Source organism: Archocentrus centrarchus, chromosome 18, assembly GCF_007364275.1.
Source record: "Archocentrus centrarchus isolate MPI-CPG fArcCen1 chromosome 18, fArcCen1, whole genome shotgun sequence".
NCBI lineage: Eukaryota > Metazoa > Chordata > Actinopteri > Cichliformes > Cichlidae > Archocentrus > Archocentrus centrarchus.
In genome coordinates, this window is record NC_044363.1 from 1453187 (window position 1) to 1469847 (window position 16661).

The following is a 16661-nucleotide window of genomic DNA, read 5'->3' on the forward strand; positions in this document are numbered from 1 at the left end:
TCATGGGCCGACCAGGATTAAAAATAATAATTTTAATGAGCAATATGAATTTGAATGGCCAGAATACAGCAACGTTTTACTCAACACATTTAAAAAATGATATTTTTCTTGAAAAATCACATCAGCAAAAATTTATATATTTCAAGATGATGAAAAGTTGCGAATTTTTCAGGTAAAAACTGTGATGTTAATTTTTGGCTTCACAATCAGAAAAACTCTGTATAAACTGTGTATAGTGCAGTTTACACAGCTTCTATTTGCCCAGTTTATCTGCAAAAAGTGCAGCTGCAAACACAGCAGTGGAGACCTGGTCTGATTTTTCTTTTTTTGGGGGGTGGGGGCATCACACGTAAACATGCGGTCCTGTCTCCCAACGTATTAAGATGCTTCATTATGTTGCAGAGAAAGGTGCCAGCAAGGGTGCAACTGCCAGCAACCACTTTCCAACCAGTTGGCATTTTTTCAGGAAATTTTCGAAAAAAGCGCAGCCCATTGTGATCATACAGTGTTACGTGTAAAGATGTCTGTGGTTATTAATTTTTCAAGAGTTAAACCTGTCAGGCAGTGAGCATGTTTCCTGTACAGGACATTTGGTGCCTTCTGTGGTTGGCGAGTCACACGCAATCTTGTCTTTTTTTTTTTTATTAGTTTATTTGACAGGGACAGTGTACATTAATTAACATCATAGTAAATGCACCAGAATTAGCCAAAAGGCTATTTTTCATCTGTTGTCCCTGGACAGCTCTTAACATTGTCAACCTAAAAAACAACAATAAGAAGATTACAATGAACAGATATAAAAAAGCAATAAAACAGATTATCATTCTTCAAATCCTGTTGATAAAAACAGGATCCAAGTTAAATATAATACAGACAAAAAATTATACTTCATAATAACATAAAAACACAAGTGGCAACAGGGCTGGGTTGGGGGGAGACATTGTCCATAATCCTAATGCTGACATATCTGATGTGTTATGACCCAGTTTTTTAGATGCTTTTTGAACAGAGTGTATGTGGTCAGTTCTCGGATGTTTTGAGGGACACAGTTCCACTCCTGTGCTGCTTTAACTGAAAAGGCAGAAGAGCAGAAGAAGAATTTCAACATAATGACATGTTTAATATTTGAATTTTATTTGGCATGTACATTCATAGGAATAGGTGACTTTAAATTTCTTTTTTTTTTTATGTCATTTCTCATGATATTACATCTCATTATTTTATAGATGTTAACTGAGTTAAATTTGTGTGTATTGCATAAAGTGACACGTTTCCATCGTCTTATTTTGTTTCAGTTCAGGTGACTGAACTGCGCACATTTCTTCATCGAGAACATGATTTTGTTTCGGCTAATATTGGTGACAAAGTAACTCTGCACTCTTTCTATGAGGGTGATGCTGCAAGACTTTACAGGGACCAACAAACTCTAGGACAAAAACCAAGGTCCATCTCTACCTATAGATAGATATGATGAAAATGGCATGTTTCATAATGAATTCAAAAATAATCCATGCTTCACATTCAATAATGGCATCAGTAAAAATCACTTGAAGATAACAGACATGCATGTTTCAGATTCAGCCATTTACTACTGTGCAAAAATCTGTACTTTTATTTTTGAGTTTACTAAAGGAGCATTTCTCAGTGTAAAAGGTTCCAGTTTGGACATCCAAACTTTAGTCCAACAGTCAGTGTCTGAGACCATCCAGCCAGCAGGCTCTGTGACTAAACCATATAGTACACACTGGAAGCTGTGATGAAGAACAGTGTTTACTGGTTCAAGAACTGAAGAATTTCAGGGACTTAGGTGCACTCATGGAGACAGGAATCATTGTGAGAGGAAATCAAAGGCACAAACACACGTGTTTACAACTTGCCAATGAAGAACTGTGGGAATTTTTTCTGTATGGTTTTTATAATCACTTTTATACAAATTTTTTTTGTATGCTTTTATATACCTTTTTATGTTTTTATATACTATTTTTGATTTTTATACTGCTTTTAATGACTTTAAATCAAGATGATTTTCTCTAATAATGATTGTAAGCATAGACTGGATTATTGAAATATTTGATTATTGAATTAGGACACTACTGATTTGAATGGACTACTGATTACTGACCTGATTGACTATTAATTTAATTTGGTTTTGATTATACTATTTGACTTATTTTGATTATATTGACTGAAATGCTGTAATTCATGACAACAGTTTTGTCTCTGCTGTTAGCCACCGAGTCGACCTCCAGAGCTTCTTCATCTTCACCCCCGGCCACATGGCTGGTCCTCAGAACTGTTTCGTTTCCATCCTCCTGGTCGGTCTCCTAAACTGCTTCAATCTCTGCCACGGACCTCAGGCCCAAATCCTGCTTTGTCTGCCCTGTCTGTCCCCATGGTTGGGTAGACCACAAGAACTGTTTTTGACTTTATACTCTGGTGCTCCCTATTTTCTATATTCTGTCCTCTGAAACCTCTTCCTGGTATTTTGTATCCCACAACTGAGCCCAGCAATAAAAGCTGCCTTTTTGAGTTTATGAATTCATCTTTGGCTGCAGCTCAGGCAGTTGAGCAAGTCATCTGCTAATCAGGAGGTTGGTGTTTTGATTCTTGGCTCCTCCAGTCTGCATGCCAAAGTGTTTTGGGGCAAAATACTGAACCCCAAGTTGCTCATATATGTATTCATTGGAGTGTGACTGTTAGACAGAAAAGCACTTCGGTGTAGGAAAAAGTGCTTGTGTGAATGAAGACATTTTTCATAAAGTGCTTTGAGTGGTCGGGTAAAGTAGAAAAGTGCTGTATAAGAACCAGTCCATTTACCATGTCTGCATTTACACATCCTGCCTGTCACTCTGCCGTACTCTGACAATTCATAGAGCAAGATATACAAATAGAACAAAAATCAAATTTCAAATCACAGAACTGAAAACCCTGAGTCCAAGAAACCATGACAGTACCTTGGTCCACCACTTGGTTCACATTATTCATGAACAAGTATGTGCAACACATTCCTTTGTAATATAACCACGGACACTGGAGCCAATCATATTCTACAGTGATGGTGATGAACCAATCAGGCCTGTCAGATGTGGCAGAATGTAGGACAAGTTGGTGTTGGTAAATCTGCAAAGTCTGCTGCTGCTTCAGTAAGTCAGAACTGCTGTACCGAAGAAGCCGACAAGATGAAGATGTTCTTTGTAAACATTTTCCTGCTTTTCTCTTTATGTAAGTAAAACTCTACTTGTGGAATCTTTTCATTATTAGTTGATTATAAGTTGATTATATCCTGTCTGCATTATTTCAGGTGTGGCACAGATAAGTGAAATTTCTCAGCCTGAATCTGTACAAACAGTGAAGATTGGAGACTCAGCTACTATTAAATGCTACATAAAGAGTATTGTGATGAGACGAGTGTGGTATAAGGTGACTACTGAGAGGAAACTACAGCTTGTGGTAGCACATAATTCTCATTATAATCGGACTGTATTCAGTGAGGGATTTGATCGTCGTTATTCAGTTAAATTAGACCAAACCAGCAGTAATCTGAGCATATCTACAACATCATGGGAAGACGTTGGAACATACTTCTGTGGAGTGGTGGAATTAAATGCGATTCAGTTTGGATCTGGAACCTTTTTGATTTTGAAAGGTATTTATTTCTAATAGTTAATCATGTTTTGTGTCACGAATAAATTTCAGTCAAACGAGAACCTGATGCTAACAATCGCTGTTAAAATAATTTGTTTTCAAAGGCACAAAGACATCCAGCGACTCTGTCATCCAGCAGCCAGAGTCTCAGTCAGTGCGATCAGGAGAGTCTGTGACTCTCAGCTGTTCTCTTCACTCTGATCAATGCACAGCAGAACACACTAGCTTCGTGTGGCTGAAAAACTCTGATCATTCTGCTCCAGAGAGGATTTACTCTGAAAATAAGAACATTTGCCTGAAAACTGACAGTGGACAAATTACCTGTGTGTACAACCTTCAAATCAGGAGCCAGGATGACGCTGGGTCCTACTACTGTGCCGTCAGTTCATGTGGAGAAATACTGTTTGGAAATGGGACCAAGATTGGCTTTGAGTGTAAGTAACTGCAGTAGAAAAGTTTGTATTTGAAATTGGTAATTTTTTAGAAAGCGCTTATGATGATTAGATATGCTAATTGGAAGGTTGATGGCTTGATACCTGGCTGCATCAGTATCCTCGGGCAAGTTACTGAAGCCCCAAATTGCTCTCCCATGTGTTCATTGGAGTGTGAACGTGAGTGAATGTTAGAAAAAGTACTTGTATGAATGAGTGAATGAAAACAAGTTGTATAAATCGCTTTGAGTGCTCAGTAGAAACTTGCTATATAAGAACCAATCCATTTACCATTTATTTTACGATAGCTGCTCTTTATTTCAGAAATTAGAAGTTGTGTTGGACAAACATTCTAATGTCTCCTAATATCTGCATCTGCAGATGTCAGTGAGAGAAGTTTGGCAGGCATCATCACCATCTTCATGGCATTTTATCTGGCTCTCACTCTGTGCATGATCAGTAAGATAAACTGCTGCCACTGCAAAGGTAACTGGCTCCATTGAGCTCTATATTGTGTGTTCATTGAGCATAACATTAATCACTTTGGTGGCCATTGTTTTTCAGAGTCTCACTCAAGATTTTTAGCTCCCTCAGAGGTATAAGCTATTTAGTTAAATATTACAGTATGATCACACTATTTTAAAAACCTCATAATTTATTTCATACACAGTGTTCTACTTTTTCTCAGGTTGACGGTGAAGAAAACCTCAAAAAAAAGAGAACAAATGAACAGAGAGATGGTACCTGGACTGAATGCGTGTACTCCGGTGTGAAGCCACACAACTGAAGATGTCTTTGTTGTTTCATTTCTAAACATTTTCCTTTTATTGTGGCTTTTAGATGTTTAGGCTGTTCTTAAACTCTTTCTCACATTATCTGGTTTGATCAGTTTAAAGCTTTTTTTCTTTTTGGATTATTTTGTTCTTAATAAAGTTTCTGCTTAAATGCGTTACCTGAATCTGTTATTTCTTTAGCATCTATTCCTTAGAACAGCAGCATGTCAGAGGACAGCTGACGTGCTGCTGTAATCGCTCTCTGGTTGTGTGATGTCTTCTCGTGGTGAGTGTTCTTCAGTAGGTTGGATGCTGTGATCCTACAATCATATATTACTGTTCGCTGTTGTAAAAAACTGTTGATTTGGACATTTTTGATGGAGAAATAACACAGGAAAATCCATTCAGATTTCATCCCTTGACAAGTAGTGACTAGATATTAAGGAGCTGAACACATTTCCACCAAACTGGATATGAATACCCTGAAATTAAAGCTAAATATGTTCATTTTCAGGCCTTTAAGCCCATATTCATTAAATAAGTGTAACTTGAGGTCAACAACTATATATATATATATATATATATATATATATATATATATATTTATATATATATATATATATATATATATATATATATGACTCCACTTTTATCTACTTTACTGGACCTCTTATTAGCAAAATTAGCATGAAAATTACAATGTATTACAAAAACACAAGTATGTAGACTGTATAGCACAAAATATTCTGTGTTTGGGATTAAAGATGTAGTCTCTCTAAGATTGGAGTCAGTATTTATTTAGAACCACTTTCAGTTTGGTCATTATGTCTTCTCTTTGAAGAAACTAGTTTACATAATCACAATTTTCTTTAATTGACTGCCTGAGCAGTCAGTACCAATGCATAAACATGCTTGTAAGATAAGATAAGATAAAACTTTAATGATCCCACGACGGGGAAATTTGCACATTACAGCAGCTCAGTACAGAGTAAAATGAAAAGGATGAGTAAAAAACAGATGAACTAAAATAGAATAGAATAAAATAAAATAAAATAAAATAGAATAGAAAAAACTATACACATATACACAAGCACTATATACATAAAATACATATATCAATGTCAATACACACATTACATAAACACACATATACACACACATCAAAACACTAAATACAGATATCAAAACATTATATACATTTGTAGCCGGTAAGGTACACAGCATACATGGTATGCATTATATGGGTGAGAGTGTAATAAATAAAATGTATCTGACTGTATGGATAAAGTGATGGCAGAGGAGGTAAAGTGTCCAAGTGACTCAAGACATTATGATGCGTTATACAGTCTAACTGCTGCTGGGATGAATGACCTGCGAAAGTGTCCTGCAGACACCGAAGGACCTCAGTCTCCTCAGCAGGTGTAGTCGACTCTGGCCCTTCTTATACAGGACGTCTGTGTTTGTAGTCCAGTCCAACTTGTTACTGAGATGAACACCCAGGTACTCGTAAGAGACCACTGTCTCAATGTCCTTTCCCTGGATGTTCACCGGTGCTGTAGGGGGTGGCTTCCTCCTGAAGTCTATAACCATCTCCTTCGTCTTGCTGGCGTTGATTTGCAGTGTGTTGTTCTCACACCAGCCGACAAAGTCACTGATGACCCCCCTGTATTCCTCGTCGTTCCCATCTGATACACATCCGATGATGGCCGTATCATCTGAGAACTTCTGTAGGTGGCAGTGGTCCGAGTTGTACCTGAAGTCTGAGGTGTACAGACTGAACAGAAAGGGTGAGCGGACCGTGCCCTGTGGCGCCCCCGTGCTGCAGATTACCACATCAGACACACAGTCATGGCAACTCACATACTGTGGTCTGTTGGTGAGGTAGTCGATGGTCCATGCCGTCAGCTGACTGTCTACTCCGGCTCCCTCCATCTTCCCTCTCAACAGTGCAGGCTGAATGGTGTTGAAAGCACTGGAGAAGTCAAAGAACATGACCCTCACAGTGTTCCCTATATATATATATATATATATATATATATATATATATATATATATATATTCTGTCACTGACACCTGTGACATTGAGTACAGGGCTTAAACTAGTGTTGGTGCACCATCTGATTAGAAATCTTTCCTGCTTCTGGAGGAAAAACAGTGTAAACTGAAGGTGTGGGAACAACAATCTTGAAATAAAGTAGTGGCTCTCAAACTGTGGAAAGTAGTAGTGTGCGATACTTGAAATTTTGGTTTCGATCCGATGCAAGTAAATACAGGGCCTGTATTGCCGATACCGATACTTTTAACTTATAAAGGCTGCTTATGTAGGGGAGAGCAGTGTGTCATGATTTATGAGATGAATCATCGTCACTTTGCCAAATCTGAACACATTTTAATGACCACTAAATCACTCTTATTTTTACTTTCCACAATAATTAGTTAACCCAATAAAACACACCTTTCAGCTTTTCATGTATTTTGAAACTGGATTTTCTTTGGAAACCATGGAGCTGCACTACGAAGCAAGTTCAACATACGCAGGGTATCTTACTGTTATCTGGATTAACTTAGCCTAACACTGGCGATCAGGATAAACAGTGGCTATCAACTTAAGTTAACTGGTTAAATTAAGGTAGTTAATAGCAGGTTTGTCCTACAGGTTAACATGAAAGGGTGGTGTTGGCAGCATCTAACCAATCTAAAAGAGGCGTTTCACGCATCACGACTCTTCCACAGAAAATGATCCCTATGAGTGCCACCTACTCCTGATACATTATCACATAAAAAGGTTAAAAAATATACCAGTAAAAGGCAACACTGTTGTAAAAAAGGACACATGATTAATGCCAGAGCAAATCGTGAATCTGGTGATTTAGTGCACAGAGCTCTTTCACGTTTTTAAATAAGTCCATGGTGTTCCCACAGTAGATAATTCCCTCCCAAAACGCTTCATTGTTTACATGGTTTTCATTTCCAGTTGTAAAGTACATCTATGTGCACGACGCTCCGCTTTCTCACTCACTGCAGCCGACATGACTGCTCAGTGCAGCTGAGTCACGTGACCGCAGACAACTAATCACAGCAGTGCAGGGAGGAGGGGGCGGAGCAAAGAGTGCCTGCACGGGAGGAGCTGTGTTTGCACAGACATATCCGCTCTCTGATGAACAGGAGCAACGCACTGAACTTACAGGAGACAAACAAACTAAAATATCGATCCTATCACGTTAATATTGTTCCATACCAATACCAGCGTTGAATCGATAATATCGATATTTTGGATCGATCTGCCCACCACTAGTGGAAAGGCCTCACTGGTGGGAATACAACTGGTGAACATGAATTGTCTATGAATAGAGTAAAAATATGGAGCGAAAATAAATAATTTTTACAGGGAAAATAAACCGAAGTTTTGAAGTGGGGCGAACCAGAACAAAGTGTTAGAAACTGTGAATTCTAGCAAAAGGAGAGAGACAAAGTTAAGATCTGTATAAAACCAAGAAAATCACAAACACCTGTTCAGTTTTTTAAAAAATCTGTGCTGCTCTTGATGAGCCTTAGATAGAATTACACTATTATGTGAGATCGTGGACGATGTGACTTGCTTTTTGACGGGTGCCGTAGGTTAGGCAAGGAAAACTTTTAAAGTTAGTCTTTTTTCTATTTACCTTCATAATGATATTATACTTAAAAAGCATTTCCTAAAACCTATTGTTAAACACAAATTTGACATTAACAGCATGAATGCATGGATCCAGCCTGACTCATGTCAGCTGTCAAGGCTGTTGGTAGTGATGTAAGCGTATGTGGAATATCTTCTCTGCACTCTTCTTAATACAATCATGGTTTTAATATGTCACAGCCTTTCTGACTATTGTTGCTGACCATGCACAACCATTTATGGCCACCTTTACAGTCTTCCAATGACGTCATTCATTATATTAACAGAATGTGTTAATGAGTTCAGTGGACTTCACTGGCTTCCCTACTCAACAGCTCCTCATCCTGTAAAAACCGAAGACTTGCTTCATCAACGTGACAGATCAACCCAGTTCATTTCAACAATGACTAATAGAATCTAGTAGGAGAAGAGCAAATTGGGGGGATGGGGGAAGGGGGTGTAAGTATGAAGACCCAGTGAGGTGGGCCAATCATCTACTATTACAAATAATACAAGAATAATACAATAATGACTTGTGAGGCATGTTTGATGAAACTTGACAGTACAGTAGCTGGTGTTTTTGTTTTGTTTAAACACCTGAAGAGGATTTACTATGATGTACTATAATTATTAGGCACTTAATATTTTTTTTTTGTTTTTTTCATTTTTCCGAAAAAAGCAGACAAAAAAAGAAAAAAAAAAACCCTGAACCAAACACTGAAAATATAATGATTTAGGCAAAAATAAAAAATATGACTCATATATATAAAATATATATAAAAAAATGACTCAGTCCATTATTTTAAAGGGTGAGGATATTTATACTGTTGGGAAATTAATCTTACACCATCTTTCCCCCTCCCGGGTTCGTAATGAAAGAGCAGAGATCGGACTTTCAGTTTCATTTTTAACAATTTATTAATCACCACACATATTACATAAGGTCAAAAATAATGCAGATTTTAACACAAGCATGCTTGGAGATTGCAGATTAATCTTCCCTTACCGCATTCATGCTGTTGTCTCCCCCTAAGCGCCCTGCAATCTGACTGTCTGTGCGCGCCCCCGTTCTTTATGGTTTGGGGCCATAAAACCCATATAAGGATATATGTTTACCTCTCAGGCCAGCTCTGCTCGCTCAGTTATGCGACCCCCCACTCCTACACTCCTGTCTGCACCTCTCCAACTTCTTAAGATAAACACAGCGTGCTCCCCAATAAGCCTTACATTCCTTAAATCTGCAATAATTAATTCCCTCAATTCCCCCTTTTGAGCTCTTCAAGAGCTCACAATCAGTTGTAGTTGCTTCTGGGAGCTCCCACTCCAGTCCTCTGAATCCACTCTCAACAACGGCATCTGATATGCCTGTGGTGGACCCTTACCCCTCCTTTAATAGTTCTGGTAATACACCGAATACAGAGGAACTGGATGCAGGGCACCCAACAGCATCCACAAGTGACCAAAATCCTGCAAAAGTCAAACAATTCCTATGCTAAGTGCCCCAAGCATAGTCATCAATTTCCAGTTATCACACCTTTTGCCAAAGATAATGAATTATGTGTGGAGAAATTTATCTGTTATTCTGATGTTATTTGCAATTATCTTTACGTTGATCTTCTATCTTCTGTCTTCAGATCCCCTCCTGTCGGAGGAGATTGCTGACTGAGGGTGGACTACCTCAGCCAGAGGCTCTCCCTGGGGATTATTCTGCCCCGTGATTAAAAGAGCCTTGTTGGGGTCGCCAGCAGATGACCCTTTCAATGCGCTCTGAATTTACTGAACCTTTTTCTTCTGGTTTTTCTGCTGGAGCCCACTGGCTCCAGTGGTACCAGGTGTCTCCTTTCCCTTATAGGCGCACGCATGCGACGTTCTCTCGACCACCTGGTGGGGTCCTGTCTACCTGGGCTCTGACCATCTCCTCTTAATTACCATCAGAAGGACCCACCCTGCTGTGTGTGGGTCCCCCTTTTGGCCTCCCGTCACTCCATCGTGCACCTGTGAGACAAAAACTGACAACAAAGCTTTGAGTCCATCAAAATATGATTTATACTGAAAATTGGTTATATGTTGCTCTTCCCCAGGGATAGCTGCTGTGGGCCCTGGGAACTGTCTACCTGTCAATAGTTCAAATGGTGTAAACCCTGTTACTTTATTTAGTGAGCTCCTTACCTGCAACAATGCCACTGGAAGGGCTGTAACCCAATAAATTTTGGTCTGTGCACAGATTTTAGCCAATTTGATTTTTAGATTCCAGTTCATGCACTCACCTTTACCCTGAGATTCTGAATGATACACTGTACCAAATTTGTGCTTTAAGCCTAAGGCTAATTCCACTGCCTATAGGTCTCTGTTTTTGAAATGCCTTTGTTGTCAGATCTCACCCTTCTCAGAAACCCATGTTGCGGTATGTAATGATTTATCAGACATTTGATCACTGTTTTACTGTCTTCATTTTTTGCAGGGTACGCTTCGGGCCATCCTGCGATCGATTCGACCATCACCAGGAGGTAGCGATACCCTCGAACTCTGTCAATCATATCAGTATAGTCAATCACAATCTCTTCCCCTGGTCTTACCTGCAATGGAAACGCTCCCATGTGGGGTTTCACCGTTGGCTTTGGGTTATACTGCCCACAAATCTTACAGTCTCTTACCCATTTTTTTTTACCATGTCAACCAGATAGGGGTGCCACCAGTGGTTCAAATCTCTCATAATTTGTTGTGCTCCCACATGTCCCGGCCTATTAAACCTAATGTTAATTCTGGGGGAAGAATAGGTCGACCATCTGGTCCTCTCCACACACCTTCAGTTTCGATGCCTCCTCATTGTTTCCAAACAGTCTTCTCCTGAAGTGATGCTCTCTTTTGACAATCTTTAATCATATCCATATCAATTCTTGGGAGTAAATCACTTACCTGTGGGTGGCTCAGCATCATTTGATGTCGAGGGGTGTATCCTGCTGCTTCTTTGGCTCGCTGATCAGCCTCCTCGTTTCCTTTTGCCACTCTGCTCCCTTCTCTGTCATGTCCTTTACATTTTATGACTGCCACTCTGGTTGGTCCCAGAATGGCATGAGCCAAGATCACCATTTCTTCTGCATGTTTTACAGGGGTCATGTTAGCCGTTCGATATCCCGCTCTTTCCCATTGTTTGAGTTCCACATGCACGGCTCCTGCCACATAGGCTGAGTCGGTGTAGATGTTCACTTCTCTGTCCTTTGCATGTTGCAGTGCTGTGATCATTGCAAGAAGCTCTGCTCTCTGAGCTGATGGTCTTTCTGTTAACTTCTGCGCTCACAACCTGGTAACCTGCCTCTGTCTCCCTAACTACTGCATACCCTGCTTGGAGGTCTCCCTGTTTGTCTTTATAGCAGCATCCATCTGTGTACCAATTTTCAGCACCCTCTATCGGTTCGCTGACTAAGTCTGGTCTGATTTTTAGGTCTTCCAAGACCTTCTCTTGGCAATCATGTGATTCCCCACCTGAGATCTGGTCAGCCACATTGATCCCTTGGTGTGTGAACACCAGGTTCGGGGTCTCGAAGGTCTTACTCAATCTCCCTTGTCTCAGCGGAGCCAATGTGAAAATCTGTGAGTTCACAAATGCTACTAAGCTGTGTGTTGTTAGGACCACCAGCTGGTGTCCCATCACTATATGTGCTGTTTTTTTTGAATGAGTTTTGCTATTCCTGCTGCATGTTGTGTGCACACCGGGTGCCTTCTTTCTAATGGGTCCAGCATCACGCTTAGATACATTAGAATACACCTTCTCCCCCTTTGTTTCTGATACAGGACACCGTTGACCACGTTGTCCTGTACAGAAACATCCAAGAAAAAAGGGAAGCGCGTAATCTGGCCGAGCCAGATCCGCTGCTCCCGCTAGAGATTGTTTCAGTTTTGTGAATGCCTCTTCTGCTGGGACTGTCCACTGTAATGGGGCTGTGAGATTTCTCATGCCCTTTTCTCTCACCATTTCTCTGAGGTGATTGGTCAGGTTCACAAAATCTGGTGCATAGCTTCTGCTGCCCCCTGCAAGACCCAAAAATGATAACATTTGTTTTACTGTGGCGGGTTTTGGATGTTGCAAAATGGTCTGCCTGTGATTTGGAGACATGCCGGCTCCCTGTCTGTTAATGAGGTGCCCCAAAAATTTGACAGTGGGACGAGCTATTTGTAGTTTATCTTTGCTAGCCTTAAAGCCGCGGGCATGTAACCGCCAGAGCACATCATATGTGGCCTGGAGACAATTTACCGCTGTTGTGGCTGCTATAAGAATGTCATCCACGTACTGAATCAGTGTACAGTCAGGTGGAAATTTGCAGTCCGATAAGGCTTCTTTCAGGGCCTGATTGAAGCGTCCCGGTGACAAAATGAATCCCTGCGGGACCCGTGTGTACCGGAGTTGTCGCCCCTGAAAAGTAAAGGAGAACATGTCTCTACAACTGTCTGCCAGAGGAAGGCAGAAGAATGCATTTGCCAGGTCTATGCAAGAAAGCCATTTTTGTATAGGAAGAAGCAATGAAAGAGCGGTGTAGGGATTCGGCACCGGTAGGGTAGGAGTTACCACAATTTTGTTTATGGCCCGCAAATCATGAGCCATCCGGTACTTACCGGTCCCCACCTTCTCCACAGGGAGAATTGGGGTGTTCCACTTGGACTGTGAAGGTTCAAGGACTCCCGTCTTCAAGAGTCCATGAATGGTATGCGTGATACCAACTTCAGCCGCAGGTTTGTGAGGGTACTGGGGAATCCAAATGGGATGGACCTTTTGAACTTGGAATGTAATAGGGGGTAACCACTGACAATGTCCCGCATCCGCTGGTCCGATTGACCACAAAGTACAAGGTCGCTGGGCAATTATGACTTCTGCCTGCTCGTGATCGGAGTGTTCTCGGCCATGTTCGCGGTCGAGCGTGACGTGTTCCAAATTAGCCTGATTATTTGCACGCGCATAAATTCGATACATTTTAGCACTTAAAGAGTACGTGAGTCCGGGGATCTGTGTCGGGACCCAATCTGTCAGGCCCCCTGCGCGTTTGATCATGGGCCCTAATTCTTTGGCCGCGTGCCCTGAATGTAATGCTAGCGAGACATGTGGAACAGATGTCTCCGCCATCATATACCAATTTTGCTGATCAGAGGTGAGAATAACCGCCGCTGCGACTCCCTCCGGAGTCGCATAAAAATCAGAAACTGCTACCTCTCATTGTTGACCCTCCAGCTCGGCAAAAGCATCTTTATACCAATCTGTGTCATCTCGGTCATAAAACAACGTGACATGGGGAGGGTCAGGCGGAGAGACATATGGTCCCAATCCAGCGATCCAGGTTTCCCACCTCCGAAACAAAGTCAATATGCCTGTCTGTGTTGGCGTTTCTGGTTTCAGTGTGTGTCTGTGTGGTCAGGGGTTGCATCAATAGTTGGTGCTTCCAACTAGAGGGCTGATAATCACACGTCCTTGTTTGCACATCAGGTAGGGTAATTGTCAGTCCATATAATTGTCTTATTGTGAAATGGGTTGCTCCTGTGTCAACCAAAAATGGCATCGTCTTGCCTGCCACCATCACTGGAAGAAGTGGTTCTGCTGTTCCCTCTTCTCCGTGGCCTCCCTGTGGGGTATATCCATACTGTCCTGGATCCAAACCCCAGGTGTCCTCCCACAGGGGGTACTGGCCCCCTGAAGCCTGGTACTGCACTCCTGGTGCAAACTGATGATCGGGTGCGGCCTGTGTATTAGGCGCTGTCCACCCTCCTGGGCGTTGTGGTGGTGCCCATGCATTTGGGCGAAAGTTGCCACGCGCTCTCCCACGGCTTGCTGGTCCTTGTCTGTTCCTAGGGCAGCTCTTGGCCCAATGATCCATCTGACCACACAAAAAAACAGGCTAATGTACGAGGTGGTCCCCCTGGTCCGCCAAACGGTCTCAACCGTCTCCCCCTCTGAGACCCCCATCCACGCTGTGGGTTCCTCTGTGGAAATGGTAACCGATGACCAGCAGGATCCGAATCCGGATCCAAATCTGGCCAATTAGGTTCCTCTGGGTTCGCCATGCGAACCACCATTTGTTCTTGTGATCTGTTTTACTGTTTTTCTTTAACTCAGTCGCTTCTTGTCTTGCTTTGCCGAGTTGGAGTTTCAACAATTGGACCTGTAAATCCTTCTCCTTACTGGATTCTTCATCTTTTGTGTCCTTATGTCGCTGCATGTAATGTACTAAATGTCTTTCCCATTTGGTGTCTTCACACCCTGGTATATCAGAATTGTTTTGCATCAGTGTCTTAATTTCCCCTGGCATTCCCTCCAGTACCGCCTTCCTGAACCACTCTTTATTTGCTCCTTCTTTATAAGGATGCGCACCTGTCTCTTGGAGCCAGGAGTCTTTAGCCTTATCCAAATAAACTCTAGGGGCCTCAGATGTATCCCACATGAGTTTGGGAATGGCTGGAGCTATATTCCTAGGGAAAACTTCCCTCATAGGTGCACCCATGGCAACTCCTCTGTGGTGCAGGGGAGTATTGTCTGGGTCAGTCTCCATTTGGGCCAATTCTTGGACCTCTTTAAGGTCCCTTCTCGACATCCGTTGTGCTGCCACAGCCCTGAAATCACCCACTGCGACTACGTAGCCTGGTGTAAGGCAATCTAGCGCATGTAGAAATTTAGCTCCTCCTTCAGATGGAGGAGGTAGCTGATCTGCCAATGTTTGAATGTCCCCTAAACCAAAAGGTTTATATTGCAGGGGGCCTCCTTTTATTCTAGCTAATAATGGCATTTGTGTGGGCAACGTTTTGCTTCGGGTCCCACTGGACGGTTGATTTGCCTTTTACTCCTTTCCCTCTCTGGGTCCTTTAGTTTCTCTGTTTCCCTTTTCTTACCTTTCTTTCTCCGTCTCCGCTCCATCGGAGACTCTCCCTCTGTTAAGTGGGCTCCTCCAAACAGGAACTGGTCATCTTCCATCTCCTTTTCCTTAGGAGAGCTGTCAAAATCCTCTATTGGTGGTGCCGATGGTTCTGGAGTTCCATTCCCCATCTCTTTTAGATCTTTATTTTCAATTTCTCTCTCCATTCCTTTTTCCCAGAGAGTTAGCCCCTCTTTCTCTTCTGGGCTGCATGTTGTTTTTGATCTCTCACAGTGACGGTTCAACTCGTCACTTATCACCTCCTTCAAGGGGGCGCCTCTCACTACCACTGACGCCTTCTGTTTTTGAGGGGTATACCTACCTGTTCCCTCACTCGTTTTTCAACCCTCTTTTTGTCCTTTGTGGTCTCTTTCTGTTTTTTAACCACGTTACCAATTCCTCAATTTGCTCATGGACCATTTTTCACTCTTTCTCCATGTTATTCTGCTTTCCTTCTCGGTCCTTAATTTATTTTCAGTTACTCTAATGTAAGTTTTATTTATTATTTTATTTATTTGTTTATTTTATATATTGTTTATTTTATTCTATTTTATTTTATTTTTTTTATTTTTACTTTATTTTATTTTACTTCTTTTTTCATATTCCTCTGCTTTTCTGAGTTCTCCACCAATCCATGTGTATGTGTGTGTGGATGAGTGTGTGTGTGTGTGTGTGTGTAAGTCCCCTTCGTGACTCCTCCTCCAGCACCCACCCTCAGAGACTTCCGCCTCTGAGAATCACTTTGCTTTGTCTGTTGAGGAGTTCACTTCCTGTTTTGAGCGGCCGACTGCGCCCAAGTCCACTGGTTCTCCTTTGTTCTTTGCACAGTTGAAAATTTTACTATCGACGTCTTCTCCTACGTTTTCTCCTTTTTTCTTTTTAACGCATCTGGCTCCCGAGACGTCTTTCAACAGGCAAAGATCGCCCTTTCGCTGCGATCTTGCTGTTGACTCCACGCTCGTGCACCAGCATTCATACCACGGTTGCGCGCATTCACAATTTTCCCTCGAATGGTTTATTTTTATGATGCTTGAGGTCCTTTTATCAATTAAACCTCGGGCCTTCCACCCTTCTTTTTTAAATGTTTAGAAATTCTTATTAACAATCATTCCGAAACGCGCAGTCATTTTGATATACTGAGAATAATTGTGAATAATTTTTCTGGGCCTCTCTAACCCTTATGCTTGGAGTCTTTAATTAGTAATTATTCCAAGGTTTGAACGTGCTTGGAATCCTTAATAATACAGCCCCTGGCCTTTCACCA

At 41.6% G+C, this 16661-nt stretch overlaps 1 protein-coding gene across 1 annotated transcript; it reads left to right on the plus strand.

The window, feature by feature from the left end:
* The first annotated feature begins 3179 nt into the window (after positions 1–3179).
* LOC115797598 (uncharacterized) lies at positions 3180–10170 on the plus strand. Its single transcript, XM_030754196.1, has 5 exons — positions 3180–3222; positions 3302–3646; positions 3750–4079; positions 4458–4562; positions 10139–10170. Exons 1-5 carry the CDS (start codon positions 3180–3182, stop codon positions 10168–10170), a joined length of 855 nt encoding a protein of 284 aa, XP_030610056.1.
* The last annotated feature ends 6491 nt before the right edge of the window (positions 10171–16661 follow it).